The sequence below is a fragment of the Festucalex cinctus genome, chromosome 15 (genome assembly GCF_051991245.1).
Source record: "Festucalex cinctus isolate MCC-2025b chromosome 15, RoL_Fcin_1.0, whole genome shotgun sequence".
Lineage (NCBI taxonomy): Eukaryota > Metazoa > Chordata > Actinopteri > Syngnathiformes > Syngnathidae > Festucalex > Festucalex cinctus.
Window position 1 is genome coordinate 9,584,338 of NC_135425.1, and position 16,829 is coordinate 9,601,166.

The 16,829-nt window shown below is 41.4% G+C and overlaps 2 protein-coding genes and 1 long non-coding RNA gene across 4 annotated transcripts in view; 2 read left to right on the plus strand and 1 right to left on the minus strand.

Moving 5' to 3' along the window:
• shroom3 (shroom family member 3) overlaps positions 1-8,715 on the plus strand; it is a 64,678-nt gene extending 55,963 nt beyond the window's left edge. The window contains 8 exon segments of the mRNA XM_077497105.1: positions 869-960; positions 2,573-3,359; positions 4,311-4,482; positions 4,654-4,796; positions 4,888-4,960; positions 6,188-6,353; positions 6,432-6,553; positions 6,624-8,715. Coding sequence (XP_077353231.1) covers positions 869-960; positions 2,573-3,359; positions 4,311-4,482; positions 4,654-4,796; positions 4,888-4,960; positions 6,188-6,353; positions 6,432-6,553; positions 6,624-7,007 — 1,939 coding nt within the window. The 3' untranslated portion in view covers positions 7,008-8,715.
• Positions 5,541-10,044, minus strand: LOC144002153 (uncharacterized). The gene is made up of 3 exons (XR_013278678.1): positions 9,436-10,044; positions 9,275-9,348; positions 5,541-6,310 (listed from the first exon to the last, which is right to left on the minus strand). It is a non-coding gene; the product is annotated as an uncharacterized LOC144002153 (long non-coding RNA).
• On the plus strand, positions 9,288-16,829 carry sowahb (sosondowah ankyrin repeat domain family member B). 2 transcript variants are annotated; one of them, XM_077497106.1, is made up of 5 exons: positions 9,288-10,594; positions 12,143-12,376; positions 12,638-13,011; positions 13,586-13,776; positions 15,166-16,829. In XM_077497106.1, the coding sequence occupies exons 1-5, from the start codon at positions 9,361-9,363 to the stop codon at positions 15,617-15,619; spliced, it is 2,487 nt and encodes an 828-aa protein (XP_077353232.1). In that variant the 5' UTR covers positions 9,288-9,360; the 3' UTR covers positions 15,620-16,829. The 2 variants fall into 2 exon arrangements, with proteins under 2 accessions (XP_077353232.1, XP_077353233.1); XM_077497107.1 differs by having other exon boundaries at positions 13,589-13,776.

Consider the following 16,829-nt stretch of genomic DNA (forward strand, 5'->3'; position numbering starts at 1 on the left):
ACTTTAGACTTCCTAAAGTTACATGAGCTTGTGTATGAGAGATTAAGTGCTCAATTTTATTTTATTTTTTACTGAAACAAGTTTGGCTTAGGGTAAAAAGATTGACAGGACAGCTGAAAGAAAACAGCAAAAGGAAGTTAGGAGGAAAAATGTTTTGAGTGGGTAATAGAAAGCGTTACAGCAGAAGTACAAATGATGCAATTCCATTGCAACAGGGTGAGAACACATGAGAGTTTATGGATGGGAAATCATATCAATAAAGGAAGAAAAATTGGAAGATGAAAAAAGATTAGAGTCCCAGCTATAAAGAGAGAAAAATGGAAGAAATGATGGAGTTAAGAAGAGTGTCAGGGTTCAGGAATGAGGAGATGTTTTCCACGGAGGAATGTAACGAAGAAGAGAAAACTCCCTGGCACTGACACTGAAAAAACAAACAACTTGAGCGCACTGGGATTTATTAAGCCAAAGATATTGAATTATGTTTACTCTCAAAATGTGAAGGGCAGGGGTCACTTTAGGAATTTTGTGTGTGCATATTATATACGTGTGTGAGTGGGTGCTTGCGCACATCTGTTTGATCTACTGCAATACCAAAATCATGAACGTACTGCTGCTTGTTAAACAGAATCTTAAAAAAGAAAGGAACATTTTGAAGGATTGTGGGAAAACTTCTTACATTACACAAATACTTTCGACTGTACTAAATCAGAGACTAAGACAAGGACATTAAATGTCGCACGAATGTGCGTTTATGCAGAGAGATCAATGTATGATGGCACAAGTCTTACATGCAGGAATGAAGTCAAAGGTTTGACCCATTTACCGTATAGTATACGCTCTGGAAAATTTCATGTGCCTTGTTTCTTAGTGCTGCATTCAACAAGCCACTAGAGGGCCTCGCCTCCCCTCAACCAAGACAGAAGAACTCGGACAACACGCAACCTGCTGGGTCTTCTCTCGGTAAGCACAACTGTTAGTACTCACAGTCTGTACTTAAGTAGAAGTACTAACACTTGTTTAAAACAATACTCTGGATAAAGTAGAAGTACAGAGTCAAATCATTTTCTTAAAGCTGCTCTCTGCAATAATTTGGCCAAACTATCTTTACAATAGCATTTTTATTTATCCATTTATGACTAAAATATCTTCTAATTAGTAGATTAACACCTTAGCTCTTCACAATAGTTAAAAATAAAGTACAGATTGTGAAATGTACACAAATGTACATATGCTAAATATGTATTTTGATAGCTTAACACAACAACAAAATCTTGACTGCACATAAAGTATTTTCCTACTTTTATGAACTTGACACATCTTTGCTGCATGCTAAATTCTGTCAGCTGATGTGCTCATGAGTGAAACAAAACATCATCACAAAAAAATGCTTAAAATGTTTTGGAGCAAACAACTTGCCTCTTTTATTGTTGCCATAACATTTATGTCTTACACTTCTTCCAACTTCAATTACTACTTTCGTCCAAAATAATCCAAGATGTGTTTTGCATCATTTTAAATCTGAAATCACTCTCATCGTTCAGTGTTTTTAAAAATGTTTTAAAATCAGCAATAATAGAACAATGCAACTGTTTTAAACTAGATGTTACATCTCCTGCATGTATGATGTGATGTCTATTGTGTTACTATGCGGCGTGTGATAAATGTAATGCCTTATAGTAATGTGGAATATTGTTATGTCTTATGTCTGTTGTGCCACTTGTCTGGCCAGGACTCCCTGTGAGAAGTTATTATAACTCAGTGGAACTCTTCCTGGTTACATCATAATTAAATAAAAATTAAAAAAAAACATCAGACATGTAGCAAGAGAGCCCTAGTTTTTAACTTTGGAAATGTTTTTCCTTTTAGTTTAAAATGGCTTTAAAGAGGAAGTCAACCTTAAACATTTCTCAACAATAATATGTTATATGTGACCTCATTAGTCTAAAAATGACATTCTAATTAATATTACATTTGTGGAAAATATGAGTTATGAAGCAAAATCTAGCCATTTCTATTCATCTCAGGGGGCGGCCATTTTGCCACTTGCTGTTGACTGAAGATGACATCACAGTTGATCAGGGCTTAGGCAACAACCAATCACAGCTCACCTGTTTTCTGAAGTTGACCTGTGATTGGTTGTTCCCTGAGCAACTGTGATGTCATTTTCACTCGACAGCAAGGGGCAAAATGGCCGCCTCCTGATATAGATAAGAACTGCTGGATTTTGCTGCTTAACCCGTATGGGACTAACACAATATTAACAAGAATACCATATTTAGACTAGTGGGGCTACATAGAATATATTATTGTCAAGAAATTTTTTTGGGGGTAGACTTCCTCTTTATTTTGCAATGCGGGATTTTAACCCGAATGCTGCATCGCATTGTGGCTAAAGATCGGATGTTGGTCAGCTATTGCACCTTTTGGTATATGTTACTTCTTCTGATGCAACATCAAAAGCCAGCAAAACCATAAAATGACTTTGATCTATTGTTGCATACAGAACAGGGAGAGTAAAAACCCATGAATAATACTTTGCACTAAAAATAAAATAGCGCTTTCACCTTCCTAGATGTGACATTCTCCCACTCCCCTGTCCCACTGAGGGACAGGCAGCGTCAGAGGAACAGCGAGCGTCTGCGAGCCCATAGCATGTCCTCTCTGGCAGCCTCAGTTGGTCTCCCTTGCCCGCTCTCCTCCGCGTCTGCTTCTCAGGACAGAGATGGCACTGAGTGGCAGTCCAGCAAAGGTCTAAACCAAGCCAATCTGGATGACATCACCTTCCCAGGCACCCCCCACAGCAGCATAGCCGAAAGTAGCGGCGGCACTAAAAGTGGAGCTGTCCGCCTCGACGACCACCTTGACGCCTTTGTGATGGACAAACCGACGAGGCACAGTTTGAGTGACGCGAGTATGTTAGAAGACACGACGAAGGGTTCTCACAGAGAGAGGACATTCAGTTTAGAGCGAAGAGGAGCGCGTTATGAAGAAAACATCAAACCAGGGTCTTCGTTGACATCATCACCACTGCCTCATTTCCAGTTTGCTTCCACACCAGACAAGAATCGCGGCGGGAATGTCGAGTCATGCCCTTCCACTTCCTCTCATCAGTCCGTCCTTCACAACCTTTCTTCAATGAAGAGGTCAGAGTTCAGCCTCAACACTGACCAACAACAAACATCAGTACCATCCGTTGGACTGTTTAGTGAGGACTTGGATGAAGTATTTCTTGTAAATCCTGTACCGCCATCACCGTCTTCCCCTTCGATCAACGAGACAAACACCATGGTAGACTTTCCACTGCCTTCTACTCCTCTCCTGAAGTTGGACAAGAAAAGCTCGTTGCAGATTGCGGAAAGGTTGGTTTTCTATTTGTTTTACATTCATGATCAAATTAACCCTATAAAGCCTCAACCATGAAATATATAAGAGAAAATTTATTCTATTTATTGATCCTTTTGAACATTTTTTTTTGTCTGGAAAATCAATTTCCACATATGACATTTGATTTGTGTCATATTTGATATTGTATTTTTTTCCTGGAAAATCAACTTCCACATATGACATTTGATTTATGTCATATTTGATAGATCTGGTAACAATGCTTAAAATTCATACATTTAAAACTGTCAAAAAAACAAAACAAAAAAAAACAGACATATCAAACATATTAGTATTTCCAAAAATCAGAAAGAAGATTTCCCACTATTAATAAATGACGTTGCAAAAGCCATTAGCTGCCCTCTAATGGATTATCCATAAAATGCATTTCAGATCATACACGTCAGGGTTTTATGGTTTTAATAGATGGCTCGAAATGTCTTGTATTTAACTCATTCACTCCCAGCCATTTTCATGTTCTATTGCTATAAAAAACATGGAACCTACCAAAAGAAAAATGTGTCTCTTCTTTCATCAGGGGAAAAAAAAAAAAAAAAAAAGAGTCCGGTATATTTTTTATCTGTTTTTATGTTTTGTAGCAATAAGCGTTAGAATTAGCTAAGTTTCATCATTATTCACAAACCTGTTGAAAATACTGGGGAAAAAAAAAGAGCTTGGACCTGGTTGATCTCTTATACTTTGCTGCCACCTTTTTTTTTTTTTTTTTTTGGTAATTACTACCATCGCTTTAAGCGACCACTTCAGGTCAGAAACTGCATCAAAGCCTTCATACAAAAACTCTAGCAAACAAAACCTAAAAAACGTATAAATACGTTTTTGGGAGTGAATGATTTAATATATGTTTGGCATTATATGGTTAAAAACATCACCAGTGTGGATCTCAGTCATTTTTTCCCACTTTCCACCAGCCTATCTAACTTTGTGGCACCCTCAAAGCCACGCTCGTCCACCCTCACGTCCACCACTTCGAACATGGACAGCCTCCAGTATGACGACACACTTAACCTTGAGTACCAGCCCCTGCTCAAGAAGGAAAAGTCAATGGAGGATCTAAAAGTGGAAACGCTGGCACGGCAGCTGGTGGGTACCTGGTGTCAGGTGGTCTGTCACATCCCAGTGGGATCCAAATGGATGTTGCTTATTGCTTCTTTGTATTTTTGTTATCTTTTTGCTATCTAGTTTAGCTTACGTATCCTTTAATTGTACTCAACTGTAGCTGTAGTTGATGATTCCTCTGTTTCCACTGCACAGATTATGCAGGATCGCTCTCTGACACCCATCCTAGACACATGGGAGGGTAAATCACCTGTAGAGCTTGTGGAGGAGATCTTTCAAAACAACAGGCTGGGTGCTAAAGTGCCATGGCAAGCCAGGGGTACCCCATTAAATGACAGGTATTTATTTTCCTTTGAATGTTGCTTAGCCCTCAGATCTTGCTCAATTTACAACCTTTCCGCTTGTCGTGGATGTTTGCATCCTTTACAGGAGTAAGGATGGCATCAACGCAGAAGTGGATCAAAGAACGGAGATGGAGGAGAAGGACCTCAACAGCAGGAAGGTAGAAACAGAGAAGGAAGGCATGATCTTAACGGTGGAACAGGAACAGTGGAACTTCAATTTAACGCACCCATAACAAAACGGCCCCTGGATTTAATGGACAGGAAATAGTGTCAGACCCACTCAAAAAGGACCCAACAAAACATTTTTAATTCTGTTAGTTGCAGACCTGTGACAGAGACCGGTAACGTGTTCCCCATTTGTGGTGCTCTATTGTCGGTCGTAGATCAGGGGTCCACAATCTTTACTGTCAAAAGAGCCATTTTAGGCCAAATAAATAAGAAATCTGTCTGGAGCCAGCAACATTTTAACGTTATGATAAACGAAGTGTTTAGTGGTAGACTATGTAGTTAGGGCCCAAGAGCTAATTAAAGCTGCACCATAACAGAAAAATATACAGCATCCAATACTTTGAGATTCATTTTCTTCTACTTTTTGCCTTTCTCTTTTAGATTTCTTTTTTGCCTATTTTGCTCTTTTTTTTTTTTTTTTTTTTGGTAATTTTGTGCAAATTTTATGATAATTTTCAGGATTTCTTTTGTTTTTGGACAAGTTACATTTTAAACATTTTCAGTTTTTTTTTTTTTTTTTTTACAATTTTCTGACTTGGCAATTATTTTCTGCCTATTTTATTCATTTCTCTGGAATTTTTTGCAATTTCATGGAATTTTATGGTAATTTTCTGCTTTTTCTCTTCCTTTTTGAATATTTTATAGTCACATTTTGGACATTTTGAAAACATTTTCATCTACCTTTCATTTATTTTTTTGACAACTTAAAACTTTGGACTTTTTTCAATACTTATTCTTGTTTTTCTAAAGAATTAATTCATTTAAAGAATATTTAATCTAAAAATAATAATAAAAATAAACATGGAAAAAAAAAAAATCAGGGAACCACAGACACGTGACTAAAGAGCCACATGTGGCTCCAGAACATGAGGTTGCAGACAGATAAACAGACTTACAGAAAACTAGAGTAGGCTAAAAAAAAATAATAATAAAAAAAAAAAACATCCCAATCTAACGGCTATGTAGCAAGGGGTGACTTCTTCATCAAAAGCAATGTAGCAGGGGAGAGCGTCCCTTCAAATACAATATAAATCTTGGACTCCCCTCTATAGACCATAAAAAAAGTACCAGTACTTTGATGTAACTGTATAATGGGCACGACAAGATGGTATTCTCATTATTGCTATACTTGCTGTATCTCTTCACATCTCCACTAGGCGGAGCTGTGTGATGCTCTGAGGTGCAGTGTGGCGGCTCTACGCCAAGAGAAGGATGCCCTGTGTGAGGAGCAGACGCGTCACCAGGCACTCGGGTCCAGCATTGACTCTCTAGTGCAGAAACTATGCAAGATAAATGAGAGGGACAAGTACAGCAATTTCATTGGTACAGCATTCCATTACAATATGGGCAAATATAGCACACATAACCCAAACTTTGGCTAAACTAACTTTGGTTTTGCAGGAGATCTTGAGAAAATTGTGAACCTGCTGCTGTCGCTGTGTAGCCGGCTGTCGAGGATTGACAAATCTCTGCTCGCTTTGCAACATGAAGAGTTGGCAAAGGAGGACATTTCAGAGGAGCGGGTGAGAAAACATTGTACACTTTACATTCTTCCTCATATTAGAAGTATTGTAAACACTTTGGTCTCCTCAGGACTCCCTCAATCACAAGCGCTCTCAGCTCATCAGTCAAACAGAGGATGCGTGGGAACTGAAGCAAAACCTGGACCGGCGGCAGCGCGTAGTTCAAGCCATTTTGCGAGGCTACCTCACTGAACCCCAGCTCCAAGACTACCGCCACTTTGTCAGCACCAAACCCTCCCTTCTGATTCGCCAACGGAACCTCGACGACCTCATGCGGCAACGCGAGGAGCAGCTGACGAGGCTGGCAGAGACCCTGCCGCCAGACTCGCCGGCGGCTCGGGACCGCTCGAGAGGATCTTTGCGTTCGTCCCCGAGCCCCGTCCCCTGCCTTCCATCCTCTCCGATTCCCGGCCACACCCACTCGGTCAGGTCCACCACAGTGACATCACTGTGATGTCATGAAACACAAACGAGCAGCTGTGTAGAAACTGCCGCAGGTGGAGGAGTGAACAGGATGCACGAGTGGGCGTGGTCTCACTGAATCTATGCACACGTCACATGTGAAGCTGCAAACACTGTCATGTGCCTCGTTTTATTCGCACCGACTGAAACTTTTACGAGGAAAAAAAAAAAAAAAAACGCATCTGCCTTAAGTTTTAAAATTGCCCAACTGCTGCCATTCTACCTGCTCTGGAAAAGTCCACCTGGTTGGAACTGCCTGAAAAAATGATTAGGGTTTTTATAAAAGTATTTTTCTTCTATTGCTTAATATCTTCTTACAACTGTTTTTGGAGTACTTGACACGTTTACTTCAAATATTTGAATGATTTTACCATTTTCCTGAGTTGCACAAGGATAAGTGTTTATATGATAAGTTCTTAACAGAGGAGATTGGATTGTTACAAGAAATAATGTGAAAACTGAGAAAATGATGAAAGCTTCGCCAGTCAAAATGCACAAACGGTGCTCTCATTTTGGCAACTATGATTTTGCTCAAATACAAAAGCATGTTTGCTGGTGGCCAAAGAAAAAATCAGAACAACAAACTGCCACGAAAATTGAACTCCACTTATTTTTATGTTGAAACACTTGATGTCAAAGGGTGAAGAGTCCAAAGATTTGGATGGAATGCAATGTTCAGCATTGTTTTGTTTCATATTTACTTTTTTTTTTTTTTGCTTGGCCCTAACTTATTGATGATAATATAAATCACAAAATAAACCAGTCTTCACATTTGAATATAAGTTATTGTCACAATACCAGTGTCAGCCGCTCTCTTGGGAGTTTTTCGATCAGGAACTCGAAATTAGAAAAAAGAAAGAAAATAGAAAATCTTAAAGAAAAAGTATATTTAAAGTTATCTGTCATGTTTTTTGTTTTTGTTTTGTTTTTTTAAACAAAACAACTAGTGGTTTAGATACTGTGGTATTGAACGTCCATAGATTTAAGCATTTAATTAGCCTAGTAATGCATATCAATGCTCCCTTTTATTTTACAATGCCTTAAACTGGACTCACAATTCTAGATAACTAATTAATTTTGGTCCCCGTTATGCTTTCCAGCTCTTAAGGAACCCTGCAAAGGTGTCACATCAGTCTTTTTTTTTTTTTTTTTTATGTTGTCAGAAAAAAATGGAAGCAGCAGATGGAAATATTGGGCATTTATTTGAAGGTTATCCACTTGTGACTATGCACTTATTCATTACATACAGCTTACTTTTTAGAGGTTAAACAAATCAGATCAACTCACATCATCATCTAATGTCAAACACAAATTAAACTTTACATTTTTTTTATTTTTATTTTTATTTTTTTACTGAGGCAGCAGTGCAGTTTTTAAAATGTTTTTAACTTGAGTACACGTTTTATTCATCCTGAAATGTCTAAGGAAAATATTTTATCCTACACCTACAAATTTTACTTTTTTTGGTTTGTTTTAGTTGAGAGAGCACATTTGACATATTTTGTTTCCTATTCTCCAAATATCACACACAAAAGCCTATCACACTCACTTTTTGACTTTGTCCTCATAGGCACGACAGATTATCCCAGATGTGTTTTGCTGGTTGACTTGCGGGATCTGTAACAAGTTGGATGATTGGAAAATGGCTCTTGATGTTCTTTTGTTTTGTTTTTGCTAAATAAATATATTTTGTAAATGTTGTCAGTGGTACTGTCAAATTCATTTAGTGATTCACTGATTGGACTCAGTACATGATGTGTATTAAAAAAGTCTACCTTTATGAAATGAATATGGTAGGCAGCGATATGTCATGGATGGTCAGACAGACATAATCAATGTGCAGTATGTTTCAGCATAAACGTATGGCACATAACTAGGTCCAATCTAATCAAGTTCACCTGCAGGTTTGGTTTATCCCGAAACGTTTTCATCCCTAAATTGTGTAACTAAATACGACAGTAGGCCTACAGTTTTACCATGCATACTTGATTGTATCAAGTACATGTATTATATTGTTGTCCGCTAGAGGGAGACAATGTCTTAAATTGGCAACATGAACTTGAAAATATATTTTTCGGGCTACTGACAGTCCTGGGCCTGAGGGTCGACACCAGTATTTACTTTAAAATGAGCGAATTTTAAATTCTGTCTAAGTGAATGGAATTAATCTGTGCTTAAAATTAATAAGGATGTTCAGTTGGCCCCGTATGACTGCGGGTCACCTGCAAGAATGCGACGAGTGAGAAAAGGGTTAAATACCTGAAGTGGGCGGAGCTTCATTCCTCTGTCACTCAACCAACTCCGACCTTCGAAACCAACAAGGAGCAAAAAAACTGAAATCAAGAATGGACACAGATTTCACCCAAGAATCGGTTTTACGTTTTCTACAGAACAGAGGAGGCTCGGTGAAAAATTCCGACCTGCTTCTACACTTCAGGGGCTTCCTCCGGGACCATGCGGACCAGGTTCGGAACCGCGAGCTCTTCAAGAAGTTCGTCAACTCCGTGGCCACGGTCAAGCAGGAGCACGGCGTGGCGCATGTCGTTCTCAGGAAGAAATTCAGAGGTTCGGGCCCAAGCGGCGGCGGAACCACCACTTCCGGGACGCCCGCCCGAAGGACCGCCGAGCCGCCACCCTTGAACCCGGCTTGGGGCAAAGAAAAAGTTCGGCAGAAGCCATTGCCCCGAGAGGAGGCAGCACACGCTCTGCCAAGACAACCTGAGATGAAAAACGTTCTCCCAGCGGCTGGTATCATACTAAACAACAACAACATAGAGACAAATTTGAACCTGACACCGGAACCAAAGCAGGTTAGTAGAGCTGAAGCAGCTCCGGCGGTGAGTCACGCTCAAATCTCAGCCACAACACATCCTAGGCCCCAAGGTGTGCCCGAGTATCCCGTGACGAGACAAAACCACCCCCAAGGCTCAGTCCAACAAATTAGCCAGCAGGTGTCACCTCCAGGAACGCAAAAAAGTCTTCTTGCTCAGCTACGTCGCCCCAGATACAGGCAGAGCTACAAAACTGCAGTCTCCTATGAGGATGATGATGATGATGATGACGATGGAGGGCTCAAGATGAATCTGAGTACGTCAGAAGGAGTGGGACCCCTCAGCGGTCACCTTGAACCTCTTGCTGCATCCAGCGTAAGCCCACCTGTTGCCTCATCACCAACAGATCGTCTGATTCCAAAGATTTCCATCCAGAATGTGGCGGAGGGACAGGTACCCCAGTCCCGCCCAGGTTTGAGTTTGGAGTCAGAGCTGCAGCTAAGAGGACCAAAGTTGGGTCCAAACGTGGTCCCGGCATCGCCCCCCAGGGAGTCCGTTCCCACCCGGCTTAGTTTGCCGGCAGAGGGCTCCATGCCGTCTCCAGATGGAGCAGAAGACGAGGAGAGACGCTACTCGCACCCTGCAGGTGCTGTCTTGGAGCACGAACATGGTTGGAGTCCAAATGAAAGGACGTGGCTGTCGAGCAGCCACAACAGCGTCTTCTCCTACCCGCCTGATGTTGGCAACGAGTGGGCAGCCGGAGGATCAGGGTGGAACAGCAGCATGGAGAAAATGCATTTAGTAGCAGGTAAGGCTGCGCTCAAACTTTTGGAGCAGTCAGCTACCGAGCTGCGTGTTTCATAGCCTAAAAATGTCATGATAAAAATTGTGAAAGAAAACGCATTAGAGGTCTTTTCTTGTTGTTGTTTATTGCCTAAGTCAGCTGGACTACAATCTTATCTTAGGCCTTCCTGTATGCGTAATATGCAAGAAATTAGTGGATTATTTTTGTTTCCAAGAAAAGAATGAGTTCGAGTCCAGGCTCCGGCCTTCCTGGGTGGAGTTTGCATGTTCTCCCCGTGCTCGCGTGGGTCTTCTCCGGGTACATTCCTACATCTCCTCCCACATTACAAAGACATGCATGGCAGGTTAATTGGGCGCTCCGGATTGTCCCTAGGTGTGCTTGTGAGTGTGGATGGTTGTTCGTCTCTGTGTGCCCTGCGATTGGCTGGCAACCGGTCCAGGGTGTCCCCCGCCTACTGCCCAGAGCCAGCTGAGATAGGCGCCAGCACCCCCCGCGACCCTTGTGAGGAATAAGCGGTCAAGAAAATGGATGGATGGATGGAAGAAAAGAATGAGCTTCAGGATTTTTAATTTAAGTCATTGATTCTCAAAGTGAACGTTGCAAGTGGAATCTCTAAATTAAATGTTAACACTCTACAAGGTCACAGACTTCAACATTTTTGATACAGTTCAGTTGTATTTAACTTTTTAAGTAAAATACAGTTGCAGTTATTCTTTGGATCACCACCTAAAATATTGGATTTGGGTAAAATTTTTAACTTGTTTTGTAATTAATCATTATACAGGTGTGACAATTGACAATAAATCAATTATTAAATTAATTTAGAATTATTTTAGTATCATGGTATTAAAATTACAACTCTAAAATTCCCATTTACTACATAAATAAATAAACATTTGAGTAAATAAAAACAGCATTATTTTACTCCATTGAACACTCTTTTATTTATATAAGAATATTTGGTACATAAAGACTGATGGGCTACTCATGTTGTCCTTGGGGCTAACTAGTACCTGCTGGCACCTTTTTTTTTTATTTTTTTTATTTTAAGATAATGATTCATCAAAGCAAAAAGGCATTCGTGTCGTCTTGTGCCCTCCCTCCCCCTCTGTGTCTAACTGCTCTCTTAGAAGGGGGTAGTTAATAGGAATTTGGAAGCAATTAATTTGAAAGAGGCGACTCATTTACTCAACTCTGCATATTGTGCCCTGCTTAGACGTCCCTTGAACAAAATAAACAAATGACGGTTTTTGGAACCATGAGTTCTTAAAACCAGAATTAATCGTTATGCGTATCCTTCATTAAAGATCAACAAATCAGCCAAATTGTTTTTTGTTTTTTTTTTGGCTGATAAAAAATATAAACTGGTGTCTACTAATGCTGTCTACATGTCATGTCATTATTCCACTGTGTATTTTTATTTACATGTACTAGTAGCAAAAACACCATAAAAAGGGTAACAACAAAGATCACTATGGTTACGCTTGTCATGATAATCATCATAAATGTCATCATAAATCCATATTTCCTGATTTTGTGTTTTGTGATCAGGTGGTCCCACAGACTCCTTCAAATCTCAGGAGGTCCTCCAGCGATCCCCTGAGACAAAACTCGGATCCATGATGCGGCACAGCGAACTGAAGGTCCCGGCACCGTGGCACCACTCGACGGGCAATCTCCTCGACAACCGAGCATTCCCCACCCATGTGGCGCCATTACATCACTCCTCGGACCATCTTGACCAGCACTCTGGGGCCAGAAGGATTCCATGGCACCACTCCGCAGGTCAGATAGTTGTTTGTATTTAGAGAAAGTGAAATAAGGTCTACTGTAAAGGTGCATTCATTGTCATTGATGGCTGTAAATGTCAAAGATCCAATTTTACTGGGCTGGCAAGGAGGGCAAAAAAACAAGTCCCAATTGAAGCTCCTTTAAAGGGGGCACAGTAAGGACCTGAAAAAAAATGTAGTTGCGTTCAGGTTCTTATCTGAAAGCCAAATATCTTTTGTGTGTAGCATATTGTAAGCTAACTGCATTGACGTCCAGGTGATCTCTACGACGACCACGAATCAAGCGACTGCTCCGCCTCATCACCAGCACCGCGTCAGCGCCCGACGCTCGCCAGGCGCATCAGCAGTAGGCTGAGAGGGCGCATGTGCCGCAGCATGGGCGCCGACCTCAACCAGCTCCTGCACGAGGAGGAGGAGGCGGCGGCGGAAGGCAGAGCGGGAGGGAACGACGCGGCGAGGCGGAAGCGCCTCCACCGGATCTCGTCCTCGCTGAGCCTTCGCTACAACCTGTCGTCGTCCTCGCTGTCGTCCTGCTCCACGCCGTCTCGCTGCAACAGCCTGGCTGACTTGGCGGAGAGGATGGACGCCAAAGGGAAGATTGGGGCTCAACATGAAAGTCCCAGTAAGCAGGTAGGACAAAAAGCAACTTGCTCGGGACCATGTATTTTTTTTTGTTTTTTGTTTTTTTTTTCTTGCAGACTTGTGCAGTATTGAAATGGTGGCTGTGATCTAATTTGCATTTCCTCTGTTAGTGCACCATCTAGTAGCCAATTGGCGGATGTTAACTCATTCACTTGCAGCCATTTTCACTGAAGCAACCCCAGCTGTTTTACTGGATTTTAACTGATTTTGCAAGGCCCACAGAATATTATGTTCTATGTTCTCTGTCTGTTTCCATTTTGCAGCAATTAGCATTAGAATATAGCTGAGTTTCATCATTATTCACACCTGTTTAAAACTGTGGAGAAAACAACTTGTTGCAATATGGCCCTGGTTGATCTCTTGTACTCTGCTGCCACCTGCTGGCCATTGCTTCAACCGTTCTCTTCAGTTCAAAGGCTGCATCGAAGCCTTCTGTATGCTCTAGTATAAAAAAACAAACGTATAACGTATTTTATCGTGTGTTGGCTTAAACTGGGAAGGAAGAACATTGCGGACCAGCGTGTGACGTCTGGTCCCTTGTCTTGCCTTTTGTTTTTGTCAGCAGTCTTTGGTTCCTCTGGAGCCCCGAGAACACGCCTGGCTGGTGAAAGGGGCGTCGGGAGCTTGGCCCGACATCTACTCGCTGTTCCGAGAGGACTGCACTCTTCTCAACAGGCGAGACTTCATCTCTGGCTTCACCGTGCTGCACTGGATCGCCAAACACGGCGACCACCGAGTTCTCAACACACTCTGGTACTGCTTGCATGCAACATAGTTCCGACTTTACAAACAGAAATACAGTGGAATATGATTCATTCCAGTACTCTGGTGAAGCCTTTAAATTAAATTCATTTTCCTCGTAAGCAGAGGCGATTCTAGGATCAGAGGTTTAGGGGTGCTATAATAACGTTTAGGGGTGCTTGGGTGCTACTGGGGGTATGTCATGGTTTGGACGTACTTCCCGCTCCAAAAATTGCATTGGAAAGTCAATGAGTAAACCAAATCTAATAAAGTTATGCAAACTCAACTCAACTCAACTCAAGTTTATTTATATAGCGCTTTCAAACAGCCTGTACTGTCACAAAGCGCTTTACAGAAAGACAAAAAAACATAACATATAAAACATTAACACCAATACAATACAATCACAACAAATCAACATTCTTCCATCCCTACATACGCTTTGATGTTTAAAGCAGTTTTTAGATGAAAGAGGACAGAATCAGCCTCCTTTCAGCAGTTGATCCGAGACGTGATCTCAGCATGCATGACGTCACACACATTTGCTACAAGCTAAGTTTGCTTATAAGCTAGCTCATAAGCAAGCAGCTGCTGCGTTCGCGATGAGCACCATACACACAAAAAAGAATGGTCCAATTTTCCAGTCCCCTCCAAACTGCCTCTCCTCCAAGCGCCGAACCACCATCCACTCCACGACCCGCGTACACCACCGCGCCCAGCGGCGACGTTCGCGTCCTCAGCTCCACCGCCGTCCATCCTAGCTATTCATTTTTAATTGTGGTAGTTTTGTTCCTCCATAGGGATGTAACGATATCCAAACGTCACGATACAATATTATCACGATATGAAGGTCACAATACGATAATTATTGCGATATTGTGGGGAGTTTGGCGATACCAAAAAAGGTCATGATATTGTAAAAAAAAATGTGCTCATCCTAAAAAACAAAACAATATTGTGCTTTTGTACATTACAGCGATTCATATAAACAAACAATCTCATATAAGACTTAATATTGAGGCACTTACTTGCTAATGCACGCACATATTGAATTCCTCCACATATTGACACGGTTCACAAGCATATTATGTTCCCCTTCATCTGATCAATAGCATGGATTTTAAACATAGACAGGCCAAAACATGCCTTGTGAAAATTAAACTGCACTTTAAAAAAAAAAAAAAGAGCCAACAGAGGGTGCTATAACTGTACAAATGAAAATCAACATGACTTTTTTTTTTTTTAACAGATGTTCTGCTTTTAATATGGTGACATGACAACGATGATATATTGTGGCAGTTTTAATATCGCGATATCACAATATTACCGTTATCGTTACATCCCAAATAGATAGTAGTTCCCGACCTACTAATAAGCAATGCCCGCTACTTGTGTTTCCAGGTACGGTGTGCAAAAGGCCGGTTTGACGTTCGACATCAACGCCAGGTCGTCATGCGGCCAAACGCCGCTTCACATCGCCGCCATCAATGGCAACAAGAACATGATCCGCCTGCTGGTCAACAAATTCGACGCCGACGTCAAGCTGCGGGACACGGCCGGCAAGAAGCCCTGGCAGTACCTGAGTCCGAGCGCGCCGCAGGACGTCTTCCGCGTGCTGGGAGCGCCCCCGCCCAACATCAGGGGAGGGCAGGCGGGGTCGCCCGCGGGAGGGCTCCTCGGTGGACCGAAGCCGCAGCAGCGCCGTCGCCATCGACGCCATCACCTGTCTTTCGTCTCCCAAGGTGAGAGGCCCAAGGCCTTCTCGGGCACGAAAGTCAAACGGTCGTCATCGATCGCAGCGTTCTTAAAACACAAATCGCTGGCTCGCTTTCATGGATACAAGTCTGACGGCTGAGGTGCACATGAGAAGCGTTTTTTTTTTTTTGGTTTCTTTTTAAACTGCTTGGATGAACAAGCTTGTTTTCACAAACCCCCACAAATGTGGAGTGCTTTTTGAGCATTTATTGCATTTCCTTGTCATCATATTCTACTTAACACATTCACTGCCATTGACGGAAGAAGACGTCAAATGATGCTTTTTTTTTTTTTTGCTGGGCTGGCAGTGGATGTGTTAAGGTCCATGTACTAGTAAGTTCTTTAACCTCACTACTAAAGCAATTCAGCGCACTTATAGAATGATGTCTTATTAATAATGTTCTTCTCACTTGTGTTTCTGGGTACTAATTCGTTAGCTACATGTAACTCATAAAATATAACTACTAGTGAGCATTTTGGTGCTACTAAGAGGCTCCAGGAGGCTACTAGTGCGTGACTTGGCTGCTAGTAGGGCCTAGTAGTGTTACTAGTGCAACACACTGTAGTAGTGAATTGCACTGAATTGTCATACAAACTAGTAATGGACCAAAAGCTGCATATTGAGAAAATGTCATGCACGATAAGAAAGTGACCTGCTTGGGCTTATCCAACGGTACAAATCCGGCACAAACGGTACAAATAAACGCACCAAAGACAAATTCAGTTCAAACCCGAGTTCAAGTAAGGTTTGCTGCTCTACTGGTGCCAAAGAAAAGACTGCAAGGAATAACAATGGCGGTTTTGATGGCCTGTGAGTGATCAAAGTGAGTTTGCAGAGCGGATGAACCCGTTAACCTGATTGTCTGATGTCATTGTTCTTCAAGACAAAAACATCAGAATATTTGCTCACGTTCAAGTTTACACAAATATCTAACTGTGAGGAGCAACTTATGTTGTGTGTTAATGTAAACAATGTTTTAAAGCATTCATATTTTTAACAACTTATTTGACGTGCGAAAGCACATTCGCCATACATGTTGAGATTTCCTCTTGTGAAAATCGTGTATTATAATTTAATGTGGTGGTTGTTTACATATTCTACGGTGTTATTTCCATTTTGACAGGATATTCACAATGGGGTTGTGTGGCATCACTGATGTGAGGAAGTAGTCAACATTTGTGCTCACTGAAAGTATTGTAATTCTCCATGCATTTTATACATTGTCAATTATATGTGTCAGCTGTGCTGGCAGTATTTTTATTAGTCTTTGACTGTACACAGTATATTAAATATATTCATTATATATTAA

Coding starts and splice junctions, on each gene's coding strand:
- sowahb (XM_077497106.1), top strand. CDS start 9,361: ATGGACACAGATTTCACCCAAGAATCGGTTTTACGTTTTCTACAGAAC. Junction 13,012..13,585: donor ATGAAAGTCCCAGTAAGCAG/GTAGGACAAAAA, acceptor TGTTTTTGTCAG/CAGTCTTTGGTTCCTCTGGA. Junction 13,777..15,165: donor CGAGTTCTCAACACACTCTG/GTACTGCTTGCA, acceptor TTGTGTTTCCAG/GTACGGTGTGCAAAAGGCCG.